Source organism: Bombus affinis, chromosome 6 (assembly GCF_024516045.1).
Source record: "Bombus affinis isolate iyBomAffi1 chromosome 6, iyBomAffi1.2, whole genome shotgun sequence".
NCBI classification, from domain to species: domain Eukaryota; kingdom Metazoa; phylum Arthropoda; class Insecta; order Hymenoptera; family Apidae; genus Bombus; species Bombus affinis.
Window position 1 is genome coordinate 744,787 of NC_066349.1, and position 17,044 is coordinate 761,830.

General features: G+C 29.4%; 1 protein-coding gene and 2 long non-coding RNA genes across 6 annotated transcripts in view; 1 reads left to right on the forward strand and 2 right to left on the reverse strand.

Annotated features, from left to right (window-relative positions):
* Positions 1-12,450, reverse strand: part of LOC126917850 (protein held out wings) — a 47,096-nt gene extending 34,646 nt beyond the window's left edge. For all 4 annotated transcript variants that reach the window (XM_050725214.1, XM_050725212.1, XM_050725213.1 and 1 more), the window contains exon 1: positions 11,862-12,450. In XM_050725214.1, the coding sequence (XP_050581171.1) occupies positions 11,862-11,988 (127 nt within the window). In that variant the 5' untranslated portion in view covers positions 11,989-12,450. The remainder of the gene's footprint in view (positions 1-11,861) is intronic.
* LOC126917863 (uncharacterized) lies at positions 1,944-11,578 on the reverse strand. The gene is made up of 2 exons (XR_007711105.1): positions 11,416-11,578; positions 1,944-11,322 (listed from the first exon to the last, which is right to left on the reverse strand). It is a non-coding gene; the product is annotated as an uncharacterized LOC126917863 (long non-coding RNA).
* On the forward strand, positions 12,245-12,855 carry LOC126917856 (uncharacterized). Its single transcript, XR_007711098.1, has 2 exons — positions 12,245-12,392; positions 12,423-12,855. It is a non-coding gene; the product is annotated as an uncharacterized LOC126917856 (long non-coding RNA).
* The last annotated feature ends 4,189 nt before the right edge of the window (positions 12,856-17,044 follow it).

Here is a 17,044-nt window from a genome sequence, read left to right on the forward strand (position 1 = left end):
ACGAAAGGTTAAAGTTACATATATATTTTCTGTCATTTTCTGTCAACTATTAAATTTAATATTATTATTTCATATGTTTAAATAATGAATCCGAAATTAAATCATTTTTATTATGATACATAAAAGATATACAACTTCAATAACGAAAAAGAAAACAGAAAAAAGATTCTTACCTAGCAAGATTCAAACCGGAATCCTAAATACTATTGTACACACTACTCTATCTATTTATTACGATAACAATTAAAGAACTATGTTAGTTTAACTCAATAAGAGATACACATCACAATTTTTAAACAGGTATCCATTAGCGTGTAATATTTTAGCATTTGATTACATTAATGATCTACTCTATCTACTCTAAATTTAGTTTTGCCCAAAAAGTTCATTCAAGATGTGATCTCTTTGTGTGAAAACTATTTGAGATTTTTTAAGGGTTAAGTATAGAGATTTTGTTTATTTCACCAGCTATAAAAAGATAATCTACTAATATTTCAGACATGTTTTGCTTCAAGCTTTCGTAATTAATAAATCGAAAATATAAAATAAAATCTATTTTATTAAACTTCTTTCGTTTATATGAAAGAGCTTTTTCTTGAAAATGTACATATTTTATTACACAAGTTTCACGCGAAATATTTCATAAAATTCTTCATATCATAAAGTATATTGTATTTCCCTCAATATTTAGTTCTTCACATTAAATGTCTTATTCATGACAAAGTATTTCATATTTCGATTTCAAATATCTTATCTGATACGGTTAACATCTTTCAGGGCAAGAATGTTACAACTATTATATAATTTGAAGGCAGTTTATCTATTAATAACCATATTAACAAATGCTACTGCATTCATTTACGTCGATTTTGAAGAGGTCAAGTTTTCTTGCTTTTATTCACACTGTCTTTGTACAAACATTACACTAATAATACAATTTAGTTTCTTACTATTCATAGAAGTTAAAATGGATCTATAGATATTAATTTTGCAAGAAATATACATAATAATATACATAATAACAATATAGATATCTTTATTAATGCAGATATGAGAAAGGCACGTACTTTCTATAATTAAAAACATACTAACGATACAATATTGTTAATAATTTATAGAATATAAATCAGCAAGAAGAGATGTATTTTCAAAAATATTTTTCTAATTATTATCACATTTCAGTATTGAATCATGTTAAAAGCATTTGGATATTACATTATCTTTTACATGATTAAATTAAACATACATGTACACAAATATTTCTTTTACGTCTATATAAAAACATTAATTTATGTTGTATAAAAATAATATTAATATATATTAATCTTAAATGCAAATTAAATGAACTGGCACAAATATATATTTTCACCACGAAAAGCCGAAAATTTAATTACTATGATTACCGACTACCAACTTTATTCTCTTACTTTCATTTTCCAGATTTTCGAATATTTGACTTGTATTTATCTTTGTTAGTATTTATTGCTTTTCATTTAATTTTTAAGAATTTCTAATAATCTCTAATCATTTTTATTTAATATTTTCATGGTATAGAATTAATAAAATTTTATATTTCATGTTAGTCTACTTCTGAAAGGAATACATTTTATATATGAATAAAATATAGAGAAAAATAGAGAAAACAATCTCTTCACACTATATACAATATGAATCTTGCACAAGTTAATCTAGAAATCATAGTATAGATTACAAATGGAATCAGGGTGATTCTATGACACAAATTAAGACGGAATTTAAGAAGGCTGAAACTGTGCTGTGGGTTTCATTTTTAAGAAAATTAAATTTGGAAATTTGTCAAATATTATTTGACTAATTCCCAATAGAAATGAATTATTGACTACAGGCTATCTTACATACGAAAATAAATTGAAAATGGACAATGCAAATTTGTTCGCTTATAGCCTTTCTTTTTTTTTCAGAAATTAGATTAGAATTAGTTTACTAGATGACGCAAACAAATTGTCGAAAAAATTTGCAATTGGCCGAAATCACGAAGAAAAACGTAAAAATCATTGTTTTCAAGATTTTTATCTGGGCTTGTAATCAAAATTTAAACAATACATTTTAAATGCATATATATAAGATATCAGAATCACACTGACGTCTCGAAGTTCCAACAACTATAGATGTTGAACCTGCTTCGCTTTAACTCGAGGCGAAGATGACCGACTAAGACTGAGTACAGTACGGGAATATACGGTTTGGTATAATGACCCAAGTAAACGTGTGTGAGTGCACGCCCAACTCAAGGCAAGCAGAAAGATTGACGAAGAGAAGAGCGAAGAGTGCCGCTTGGAAACGGAGACGGTAGAGAATTCCTTTCACCCTACCTACTTTTCGAAGCTTAAAGTAAGAGACTCGAATCGAATGGAGTGGGGGAGGGCGGATGGTGGATACCAAGGAGGATATGCGCAAGAAGGGTGGAGAGTGAATAAAACGCAGGGAAGGAGAGTAAAAAATATTCAAGAATGACAAAGAACGAAAATTGTGGGAGTGAAAAAAGAAGGTTAAAGGGAACAGGGGACATAATTGAGCGAATTGATATTCGAACGAAATAGAAAAATTAAAAGATGATAATTGCACCGCTTGAAAAATACGAGATTTTTCCTTTTTGAAATAAAAATATAACAAAAATGAACCCAAAGAATGGAAGAAAGCAGGAGGAAAAAGAAATAGAAGAAGAAGAAGGAGAAGAAGAGAAAAAAGAAGAAGAAGGTTAAAGACTAAATTCACACGAGTGAGCAAACGAACAAGTGAAGGAACGAGGGAGCAAAATAACAGAAGAGAGACGGAGAATGACGAGAATGGAACGAAGACGAAGTGGCACGAGCCCGTTGGTGGATGCCATGCGGCATGAAGCGAACTGCAGGTCAATCCGGTCATCGGCCCCTATGTGTTCCCAAGGGCCACTGTTAAGGGTTTCGTGATATTTCTCTTTTGTCTAAATCTCCGTACCATCATTCTATTCGTCATTTCTTTGCACGTACGTACTAACGCATTTTAAAATAACGATAATCCATATCACCGTATCAACCTATAAATCGTATATCACAAACTAAATTTATTCAACGTAGTTTATTCTATTGATCGATTAATCGCAGGTGCATCAATTAATTACAATCGATGTTTATCTATTATATGTAATTAAAAAGATTTGTATAATTAACGAAATCTAATAAACGAAAAGTTATGTAATGTAAAACAGATACATAGGAGCAAAAATAAATTTAATTAATTTGATAAGTTTCATTAAGGCTCTTATCAATAAAGATTGTATTAACAAATTTCATTGAGTCATTATCATATATTATTATCAATACTGAATCAGTCAACATTAAATCACTATTATGTATTATCAATATTAAATCAATCAATCAATATACTAAATCACTATCAAACGCTGTCAAAAATTCACAAAATATTATACCATTTGTTATATTATATTATTAATTGGTATGTTCTGTATCTAGACACATTCTATAGGTATCTTTTGTTAATTTTAAAAACAAATATCAAGTTTCTCATTACAATTTTTAAAAGCATTTTACACTCATATAAACGCTACTGACAATAAGCTCAAATTCATAATAACCAGGAAAATATCAAAATTTTATTGTATATTACTTTCATTAAGAAATTATCACATTTTTATATGTTACCTAACAATTACTATATGCATAGTATATATGTATATAACTGAATATTCTTGAAACCAAAGATTTCATTTTTAATGAATATTTATTAACATGAATAAAAATTAGCTACGTTTATATTTCTAGTATTTAATATGAGTTTATTATATTTTAGAAATTTAATATATTAATTAATAGTAATAACAAATGAAGATCACTAAATAGAAATGCATAAATATGCATTCACTATGGATAATTATTGATTTAAAAAGCTGATAGACTGATATTCTAATGTGCATGATAAACGTATCACCGTATGTGTATAATGAACGCTACATTCACAGATACTTGAGGAATCTATATATGGCAAGCTTACGGAACAGCCTATATATTATATATACGTGCGTAAGAACGTATACGGTGGTCTGGTCTCCACGACATAGACATAGGCATAGACGAAATGACGACATGACAGGTCGACCACGGTGAGGACTGCAAAAGTGGGGGCGCGTAGACATTTCCTTATTTAGAAACGGAGAAACGTCTTTGCTTAGTAGAACAGCTACTGCGAGGGATTTAATAAAATTTAAAAAAGTAACCTTCTCTTATATGTATAAGAATGTAGAAACAGATTATTTAAAAGCAGCTACAAAGAAAGAAAACAAAAGAGGAAGTGCAAACAATACTTTGAAGAAATGTTGACTATTATTATTGACGATGCAACAATAAATAGCTAAATAAATAAATATAATAATAATAATGAAATAAAACATAATTAATGATTATAATTATTATTAGAATAATAATAATTCTATTACAATAAAAGAAGTAAACAAGTTACTAAATTATAATAGATATGCTGGGAAGGTTAATGAATAATATTTAAATAAAATACATATTATCTGTAATAGATTAAATTGTTTTAAAAATTTATGAAAAATATAGTTATCTGTATATTACTCCTTTCTTATCGTTAATATCTCAACTTGTTTCTTAAATGAACTAATATACGAAACTTTGAACATAGTAACTATTTATTCATACAATACGACATTTTTTTTGACCATTCAAATCTATTAATTTCTGCATACGAAATACGCATGTAATTTTCGATATACATCTATAAATATGTATATAGACATAGAATGTCAGATATATGTACTTTCAATTTTCACTACACTATTCGATCCACTACATTTTAATCGTAATTTCATTCACAATATAATACACTCCTATAGATAGAATCGCATTAATGTTTTCAGATATTATTCTCATGTTTATAATGACTTTCTAAATGAATGAACCTGAAAAAAAATTTAATAATCGTTAATATTTAATAAAATAACTATTATCCGCATTCGTACATTCAGATGAGTATAGATATAATTAATGATTAAATTTAAAACATGTACTTACGTATTAAATTTTTATATTATGAAAAATTCTCATGTTTGACGTATCGTGGTTTCAAGTAATTTGGAAAAATTTAATGTTCACGTTAAGCAAATAATTTTCATCCTATATTTACATAAAATAAATATGTATCTCGAAAAATTAAAAAATCAGAAAATTGTTTATCTTATTTATAATAACAATGAGATAACATTAAAAAGAGTTATTAATAAGTCGAATAAATATAATGACGTTTAGAAGGGAATATTATAGAAAGATCATGATATAATGATACTTGGGAAAGATATTGTACTTATATACCTACGTATATTAAAGAAAAAATAAAAATTCTACTTTTATTTTGGGTGCAGTCTAAGTTCAACTCTCATATTACGTATCATTTAATTGTTAATATTCAAATTAATTGTAGGAATTTTCTGATTATCTGATTATAATTTTACATTCATATTCTTACGTTTAAAATAATATTCGGCGTTCGTTGAAGGATTTTTGTATAAAATTTTCTAATTACGTACAACATATTACGAATAAAACTTCACTCATCTAAGGCGTATTTCATAAAATAAATGTCAATCATAAAGAAATAGTACCTTTCTAAATATTACAAAATATTAAATTTAGTTATATTCATTTATAAAAAAAGTATTATGATTCTATATTAATTTGAACTTTTGTTCTGTATCAATAATATTAAAACCGATTATAACTTGTTAGAATGATCTAAAACGCAAAAGTGTAGTGCAACGTACGTATCTATATGTAAACTATATAAGTTTGCTAATCATCATTTAATATATTATATAGATCCACCACTTGTAATTTAATACTTCACTAACAGTTATCGGAGATTTGTCACAACAACTTGTTATCAAATGATTACGATCTTATGTACTGTTGACATTAAGCGCGTGGTACACTTGAAATCTCCACATTATAAAGTGGTTATCATATCAGATAAAATTTATTTAAATGTAAATCGCTATTACGGTCGAAAACCTTAAGTATTTAGGTATTTATATCCAACGACATTAGAAAAAGTTAAGAATGAACGGGATTAAATATATCAGTGGAAAAAATAATAATATCTTTCTGTTTCAGTAAGTACTTATGTAAACTGTGCCTACGTACGATATCGACCGCGATCGCTAACGGGTATGTGTAACCTCTTCGTTGAAGTAAAAGGAAGAGAAGTAAAGAGGAACAAAGAAGAAAGAAGGAATGCGGCCGCTACCGCCTTTGCAACCACTGCTGTCGCTATTGCTACTGTCGCCTTGTTACTTATCATTAGGACATACTAAAGAAAACAATCAGAAGAGAAAAGAAGAGTAGAATCTTTACAATCGTCTTCTGATACTCTAGTGATAGCTGCGAGTACGAACATTTGTCATTCAACATGCTAAGAATATCAAAGGGAAACGAAGAAAGTATAAACACGTGGTTCTCTGTTTTCGAGGAAATCGTTTCTTCTTCGCCCACCTTACTTCCCTTTTGTCAACTAATAACACACATACATACACTCTTCCTCTCCATCTTTCTCATTGGATGTATTTTTTGGATGTACTTGCTCATGTATGTATTTTTATTTTTACGTACAGACCATCGTTTCAGCGTCTTTTTCATTAAAAGCTAATTAATAACCTGTCTGCCTGATATACTGCAAATTCACTATATGCACAAAATTAAATATATGTATATACATACTTATATATTTGTTCGTTCGGTTAATGTCAGGAGAAATAATTTAGATATTTTTGAATAAAAATAGTAATACATAAATATCAATTCTAGTTACTGATTTCACCAGTTGTATTATTATAGTGAAAAGAATATAATTTTTGTGAATATATAGAAACAATTTCTAAAGTTTATTTAATCGAATAAGTATAAATGTCGTGTATCAACATTGGAAACATTACACATATACCTATTTATTTAGATTATACTAAAAATCTATGCTTATTGAAAATCAAATCAACCAGATATTACAGTGTTATTCGTTAAACTTTATGTCAATTTCATTAATAGTAATGAGCGCAAATATAGGTACTATGCAAACCGCAAGCAGAAAAAGTTTGATCAAATATAAGGACAATTTCATAAAATTTCATTACACAAAAAGTTAAACATAAATTAGGATGTAATAAATTCTTTAATACATTTATTGAAAACATTGGAAGTTCTTCACTACTACATTTAGTAATTATTAGTAGTAGCAGTCGTTAGAGATACATATAAGGAGACTATTTACATTTGTAACTTATTATGGCAGATTATGGTCGTGTTTTAATGTTTTGAATACTTGTAAACAGATCAGGTCAAGTGCAAGCAAGAAATTGAATAACAGGGAAACAGTTAGCGGAGAGAACGAATAGTGAAAATGAGAATGTGAAATATGTAAGTTTACTGGAAGCTTACTTATCGACAAGCTTTAAACGAAACAAAAGTTTCAAAGATACGAAAATATTATTGTTATAATCGACCTCAATATATGTAAGTACACACCAATGTTAATCTTTGAAACTATCGCTTCTCACTTGCTTGAAAAGTTTTATGTCTGCGAAAAGATATTGATTGAAGATGCAATAGCAAAATATAGCAATGCCCTTTATAATCATTACTGAAATTAAATCCTCACTTCAAAATGAAAGAAATGCAAATGGAGATTAAAGAAATTATTCTTAATGCATTGTTTTAATGTTTATATCTCACTTACATACTTCATTAAAATCTAGATAGATATATTTGATCTAAATGAGATTATCAGTATACATATAGATAGGAAAAGCTCGATTTCCTTGAAGTATGTATGAATTGTTCCGTGAGATGTGATACGACACTAATCAATCTATTATATTTGAGACCGTGTATGATTTCATACGTTTCCATTTGAAATGATTAAGCACAACGACCTAGTAGCAGAAGAAAACTAGACCTCGTGTCTGTCCAAGTTTTCGCTAGACAGTTTCGAAAGGACGCGCTTGACAACGAGTTCTATTCACGCCACTAGGTCACCGAGAAAACTTGCTACGTCGTGTTCGAAATAGATCTTTCGAACACGATTGCAATACGGTTGAGCCATCATGAACTATGCATTACGATGAACAACATTGTGCGGAGACTCCAGGTCTACATCATAACGCGTCATGACATGTTTGTTCTTTTCAATTTATCGCTAATTTTCTTTCACTACGTTTAATACTACGTGTTCGTCCTCAGTTGTAAGCTAGTTCAACTTTTAGCAGACAAGAGAAGTTTAGGTCGGAGAGAAGCTCCGTATACGTTAAAATCCTTGTCGAAAAGATTGTTTAGAATGTAACAGAAGACTAAATGCGTGCAATGCAAACCGTACTTTCGTCTGAAGGCGTCGTACACCAGAGCACATAATAGATGCATCAAAATATATACGTATTACCAGATTTTCTAATCCTGTTAATTGGAGTTGATGTTGTATTACTTAAAGTCGCACCGACTGTCAAAGATATTAGCGATAACTTCTTGTGTTAAAACAACACAATATATAATAATGTAAGGATATATAATATTCTAATTTTTACTAAAGGTTCTAATATTCTGAAGCTGTTAGCAAGGCGTTGTTCGTCGATTTTTTTTTTTTTTTTTTTAATAATATAATTTAGTTAACGTAGCAAGTATACTTATATAGCAAGCACAATATCTGAACAAAATTATTGACAAGAGGTTTCTCGTTTATGAATTGATATACTCGTACAATAGTTAAGATATGTATGAAGTATGAATCAATATAAGGAATAAGAAATGCATAAAATTGAATTTTGAAGATTAATCAATGAAATATTATACTAAATTGAATCGAAGAGGAGAAGAATAAAATGAATTTCTTTGCATCAACAGGACTATATCCTTGTAGGAATGCGCGAGATCAGAGAGCTTTCGCAAAACCGGTTCTTGTCGTAAACGTCATTTGACACATTTCCTGTGAAACAGTATAGACGACTCGAATGCACATACGCTTTAAATAATGTTATTTTCAAGCAAATCAAAAATAACAGAGAAGCTTTCACCTGATTTTCCAAATATAATCTATACATACATTTATTTGTTATAGTTACTAAAATAATACATTTAGAACTTTATTATAGTTATTAAAATAACACGTATTTAGCTGCAAAAATGACAAAAATTACTTTTAAATGTATTATTTTTCTATATGTAAATCACATACTACGGAGTAACTATGTATCTGTTATTTACAAATGCAAATACAAGTTACAATCATAAATAATAGGAATCTATGATTGTAGGCACTATCAGAACTATTACTTACAAAGTTACTTTTAAACACTAATCATCATGATTTATGTTAAATAAATACGAATATTACCATTTATATAATTATTATATAATTATAGTATAAAAATAAATATATATACCCTTTAACCTTTTAATAAATACATATATAGTAAATGATTGTTTCGATGCAGTAATAATATGCTATTTAGATATAGGTTATGCATTTCCCTTCCAAGAGTTAAATGCTCGTATTAAGTATAATTTTACTACTGACAATAAGTCACGATAGAATAATCATTTTATAACTTCTTGTGTATTAAATTATTCAATTAGATTCACTGAGAATATGTTTGCGTATACATAGCAAAATGACACATATAGTAAAAATGCTAAAAACATGAAATAAATATTGACAAACATATTTCGAAAGATATTAAAGTATTTTAGAAAATACATAAATAGTAGCTCTTTCATAAAATGATATTTCACAATCAGAAGGTATTATTTCCAAAGTATAGTTTTTGTTTAAGTTTTAGGTACTTAAAATAAATTCATTCGTAAAGAAACCAAATAATAATTTAACCAGATATACAGAAAATATATATTTTACTTTATAATTCGTGCTTTATTGTAATAACAGTGCTATTAAATTATATGTATTTCCACGTGACTCATGCTTCAGTAATTTAAAGAGAAGTCAAAAATACAATAAGCCAAGTTTTCAACACAAACCCTATATATGATATATATAAGTATGTATACTGAAATTACATTATACGAATGAACAAAAAATACATATATGAATATGAATCGTCTTGAAGCCACATTGATTAACTATGAAAGTTGACAATTAGAATTATGAACGTAATTTTTTAAAATTTGCCTTAGAGCGTAGATAATATTATTTACGCCATGCCCATGAGCAAAATGAGCTTATAAAATTAAGTCATTTACTACTTGAGAATTGAACGTAAATCGTGTATCTGGATAATGAAAATTGACATTTGCAAAAAACCGAATTGATCAGTTTCCCTTTTAAGTGATTCGTATATTGGAACAAGTATATATCAGAAAATCGTACACATGAAGTGATAATAGAATTTAGAGACACAATTTACAAACCAAAAATACGAAATAATTCGTGTGTAGACTGGATGCTTAAAATTTTCTGCATTCAGGATATTACATGTATCTCTTTCTTCATCTTCTAAATTACTAACTTTAATTTGCAAACTTTTCTTGTTTCCCAATGACATATAATACTCAAATGTACAACGCGCAAGATAAATTTAATATATCGTCGCCCTGGTTCGTAATTAGTTCTAACTCCATTTTTCAAAAAAACAAGGAATTGATTAATTCATATAAGTACGTATGTCTCATTATTAAAAAGAATACAATTTGGTGATAATACGATGAAAATTCCAGTTAGAAAGCAATAAATATTCAGTTCTGTTAAGCCCTAACACCGCACAATAATATAAACATCATAAACTTTAGACTGAGTTTTCTCAGTTTACAAAGTAGTGGAGACAGAATAGTTGAGAACTACATAGAGCGGCGATATGTTACGATATATTAAACAATTTATTAGATTTTATATGAAAATTTACGAAATAGGTTTCTCGTCTAGAAAAAAACTGAAAGCACCGTAAACATGTCGTAAAGTCTGCATGTGTACAGTGCATACACGTACGTGACGCGCGCACAAGACTGTCTAAAAATAGAGAGTGAAAAACTATTCTCCAGAATGGTTGATACGAGTGAAGCAGATTATAGAGAAAACACATATTAACGAGCAAGAGAAACGCAAACATAAAATACGGGCGTGAGCAAACTGTGCACTACGAATTTTCCATAATCCATGACATTAGTAGATTTGTATAGTTGATTTTCAGAATGACAGTTTCCTCACCCGTTATTTCATATCTTGTTTCCTCAATCGTATGCAATAATTCTGAGCCAGGCTGGCGGAATGCCGAATAGACTAAATCGAATTATGTCAAGATTAGTAGAATCGATCAGTTATGTATATGGATCGTAAGTCACATGAAATTGTAAGTTACTTTGATCAACTTACATTGTATAAGTTAATTTCCTGTCCTTCTCGCTCCGACGTAGAAAATTGGAAAAATAAAGTGAACGGCAGGCTCGAAGACACGAAGAGCAGACCGGGACGCGTAACACGTGACACATGATCGAGATACGATGTTTGCGAGCAGTTCGTTGCCGATTATGGGAAACTACGAGGTAACAAGAACCGGTATCTCAGGCATGAACAGCGTTCCTCGACACGACGCGACGCGACGTTGCGTATTTTTTTCGCGTGCACGAATGCCGTAGCGAAATCCGTAAGATCTCAGAAACTATGGCGAAAGTTTCACAGGCATGTAGAACATGCTTGGACCGAACTCCAAGTATGAATCGCTGTGGGCGTTAATCATGCAACCAAAGTAAGGCGTGTCGCGAGTGAAATGATGCATTACCGAAGGTACAGAAGATATTAGTGGATTAATGGTTGCTTACCTTCGTCTAGTAGGCGCTCTACATGTATGAAGACATTAGGGAAAGCAGCTAACTGCTTTCGATCTTTTAGTAACTGTGACAGGTAGTCCGCTATACTCTGCGTCGTCGTGTTAGTATTATCACACATCGCAATTACTTGATTACTCCTATGGCGGTCACGCGAAAATAGAAAAAGATACAAAAACAAAAAAGGTATTGCAAAGAGAGGGAAACGGAAAGAAAAAGTGATCGTTAAACGTAAACGAGCAAGAGACAGACGACGTTGCAATTAAGATTCAAAACAACAGTAGTCCTTTCACGTTTTGGTTTTGCACAACGTTAACGCTGATTTTTCAATTATTCACTATTATATCACTTTGCCTTTTTATTTTTCGCACAATTATCTCGTAATTAATACAACTCGCTGTTCGTGCGTCGCGCCTTCTCACTCGTGGTTTCTCTGGCGCGCTCCTCGCATACGTCGCCACGATTGCGTTACGTTTTTAGAAATAGCGGAGTCAGTATACTATGTATAAGAAGGAGAAGGAGGAGGTAAAGGAGGAGCAGGAGGAGGAGGAGGAGGTAAAGGAGGAGGAGGAGGAGGAGGAGGAGGAGGAGGAGGTGGAGGTGGAGGAGAGGGAGAGAAGTATGTAAGAGCGACAGAAACAGGGAGGATAGAAGGAGGGACAAGGAAAGAAGTAGCACGCGCGAGAAAGAGAGAGAGCGAAACTGCGAACAAGGGAGAAGAAGCGGAGGAGAAAGGAAAGACGAGGAGGGTTGAGAAGGAAGAGGAGGAGAAGGAAAGGAGAGGAAGAGAGAAGGGGGAAGAAAAAGAAAGAAGGAGGGAAGGAGAAAAAGGAAAGAGAGATAGAGGAAGGGAAAGGCAGGAAAATTAGACACTGAGAGGAAGAGAGAAAGGAGAAAGAAAGAGAGAGGGGGAGAAAGAGAGAGAGAAGAAGAATACAGCCTCTCTCACGAGTTGGATTCTGTTAAGGTTAAAAAGTTAGATCGTAGATCGCGAAATTAAAAACAAACACACGCTACGGGATTCTCGGCTCTACTGCACTATCCATGCATGTGCCGCGGTGAGCTACCCGTAGATTCCTGAGTTTGAACGCATGCGCAGCACTTGTTTTGCGCATGCGTCGTCCGTGTATTGGTCTTGCGTACCTCTATCGGCGCGCTTCTACCGCCCACTACCATATACGGCCTCTGCGTACGCGCGAGTACTGATCGTGATCGTGAGGTACGCGCCATACCATCACCGCATACAAGTTGGATAATTCAGGGACGTAGATATCTACTAGCATACCCTGCCTCTTGCGATCTTTGTGATTCATGAGTCGGCCGCCACTCCGTTTCATGAAATTCTTTTTGTTAACGGAACATCACGAAACACGTTTATTCGTATATCCTGCCGTTGTGCGAGGGACTACCAAAATCAAGGACGTTGATCTATATGTGACCAATCTATTGAATAGGCTTTATTCGCTTAATTACGTGCTCATTACTGAAAGAGAAATGAGAAACTCATTCTCTACGTATCAAACATTTGTATTTACTAACTTTATATACCTTCTTTGGTACTCTAATTTATTTCTGGCCTGTCATTTACGACAAATTTTTCTAAATTCAATAAAATTAGCTGATCATCTAACGAAACACACGTAATGCTTTAAATAAACCACAAGCTAAATATAGATTTCGACTTTAACTCGATATTTTAGAGTCAGCTGAAAATTATTTTGTACGTAAATTTTCGAGACGATAAACTGCATCAAATAGTTTCTTTAATCGTTTAATTAGTGACATTTAGAACAAGTATATTTAAGTGTAGGATTAGGTGTTAGTATGTGCTTAATAATGTTCATTTACAAACCAAATAACAAGAAATTGATTATGTAACATATTATTATATATTAATGTATTCTAATCTGGATGCTTAACTTATTGAAAATATTCTTTCATGAATTCTATAAATTTGTATGAACTATCAATGAAGCTATTACAGAAAAGATACATATTCGTTTTGATATAATTCATACAACGTTATTTATGCATTTTAAATATAAACCAATTACTTCTAAAAGAACTTTCGTGTTTATTACTAAAACGGCCAAACAACAAAATAAAAATTTGTTTATTATAATCAAGTAGAAATATGTATTTGGGAATTTTATTGTATTTTATTCTAAGTAACAAGGAGTTATCGTTGATTGTATAAAATACAGATATATTAAGTTTTAAAAGATTTATAATTAATGTAATTTAAGAAAAAAGAGAGCGTAAAAATTAATTGAATTCTCAAAAAATTTTTTAACGCTATACGTTAATGGATATATATATAGCATGAATATATGACTTATTTTACCATATGCAAAACTCTTCCGATTATAATAATACAGAGTATCAACGCACTCAACTAGATACGTTATAATGTCGAAGTATACTTTAGAATGTATAATTAATGCTTCTACCTACTTTCAATTTGCAGCCACGCAATGTATCGTATCATGGATTCGAACTACGCATTGATTGATGTATCGCATAGGAGATAATAATGTAATACCGATTAACAAATAATTACATTTCCTGAACAGGTTTATTAAATTTTTGATGTATAAAAATTATTTTAAAAATGATAATTTTGGATAATAAAGAAAACGTGATTTTAAATTTATTAATCTTAACATATAAATTTCTTTAATTAACAATCGTAATATAAATATAAATAACAACTACCTTGCCGTTGTTTTTATTATTTGACAATCTACTCTCGCAAACATATCTTCTTTATTAGTTGTTTCATGTGTATATAATAATTCAAAGCAATGAATTATAAAAGTAATTTTTTAAAAGTAAATATTTATTAATTTCTTCGCTTTTTGACACTAGTTTTACCAAAAGAGACACATTCCTTTAATGTTAACAAGTTTTCGAAATCAAATATTCAATATAATTACGCATCATATTAATATTGCACTGTATGAAGTCATTGCATAAAGGATACTGCCGACTGATCGAATTATTAATGTGATTTTATCTTGCCGTTAAAAATTTTAAAAATATATACATTTTTTCTTTTCTAGTAAGACTCCCACTAAAATATACATCATACAGAGTGTTTACGCTGTTAGTTGCTACCGATTTTTCTATAAATAGTAAATTTGTGAGGAAAAATACAAAAGAACAAGGTTTTACTATTTCTAATATTTAATATTGCACAATGATATCTCGCGTAAAGACGATACACCAGAAATATTATTAAATCGATAGTTAGCTATAATCTTTCTTACGTTATATGGAAGTACATTACGTTTATTTTTCGATATGTCAATGAAACAAATTGAACAACTTATGATTCAATAATATTCTATATTTTATTGAAATATAAACATGAAGGAATTTAATGTCTCTCTTCACTGGATTTTGTATCCAAAAAGAATAGATACTGCTGCAGTTATAAAGTTATTCTTCTTTCTAGTTATAATGTCCGATATTAAGAATTTCGTAACCATATTTAGATACTTTATTAGTAAAGTAAATGCAGTCATACAAAATCTCTAAAATATTCTCCTAACTTTCATAGTTTTCACTTTTTATATATTTATAATATAAAAACAACTACAACTATCCATTTGGAAATGGTTATAGCTATGTTGTTACGTATAAACCATGACAAATATAAAAGGTAGGAAACTTTATCTTTTTCTACCGTAAATTTATCAATTGCGGGAAAAAAGTTGAGAATTAATAGCATAAACACCCTGTATGCTATAATTAGAAATATTGCTTGATTGTTTACTCTTGATGTTTGTTTATATTATGTTTTTTTCAATATAATTATAGTTCTCTTAACAAAATAATTTTATTAAAAATTTTGTATTAAGGAAATTTTAGATACGAAAAAAGTCAAAATTGAAAATGTAATAAAAGTGAAAAAGTTAAAATCCGTGAATGAATAAATTAAACAAAATTTTATATTATGATTAAAGTTCTTTATGATTGTGCAATGTTTTTTGCATTATTGTTACACAAGGTTGTTTTAAATTCATAAAGGATGTCGTAAAGGATACTTATTTATTAATTTCATATGTATATTTTTTATATTATATATAATTGCGTTTGTTTTAAGTTTTAATCTAGTATTAAATGACACAACAAAATAACCAATAGTTACATATACAAAAGTTCTCAAAATAAGTTTGATTGAAAACGGAACTTCTTATACTGAAAATTTCATTTCACTCATGAATACGATGAATAATAGATAAATTTTATTGTATTTTTTATGTAATTATTTTTATTCTATAATTCTCTTGATTTTCAAACGATGTGTTCATATTACTTCGATGTTTAAATCTACGTGATAAATACACAAAACATACTTAATATTAACATAAATTACACTTTTGCACACATTCATATCGCAAGTTTACAGGAAAACTTGACACAAAACAAAATAAATATACGACTAATATATTTGCTCAAACCTGGCATTATGTATCAGTATTTAAATTCTGTTGATATTTTATTATTGTCTAATTATTACTATTAGTATATATATAATTTAATATAACTAAAAATACAGCCACATGGAGGGTAGAGAGTTATTTGAACTTGCAAGATTAAATTATTTCAAATAGTTATGTTGTTCAAAATATTCCCTTGCTTTTGAAGTAATCAAACGGTAATGAAAAAGCATTTTATTTAGAAAATAATTTTCACAAACAATAATTTCTTTCAATTTTTATTATAGTCCTTGGACAAGGACTGAAAGATGCATAATATATCAATTAAATATTGGTAAATTTTAACATTGTCCTTGATTAGTTTGTACAAAAATGCTCATTCAAATTATTTACAAAAAATGTGCCCATTTTTGAATAAGAAAAATATGAAAGGTTCATTTTTGTAAATCTATGGCCAATTCTCTACATTATTATATAATGTTGCATATAAAAAATTTGAGTATTGAAACGTTTCTCTTTAGTTTTTTTAAATGTTTGAAATTTATTTTAAGTTTTACGTTAAGTCGTATAGAATAAAAACATAGATATCTATTAAATGGAGGAAATATATATTATTTGATGCTATTGACAATAAATTCTTCTTTACAATTGTTTAAAGGATCATAGGTGATAACAATAAAAGTTAAAAGTAAAAACGTATACACCTTACTGAAAAAGTAAAATATATATCGT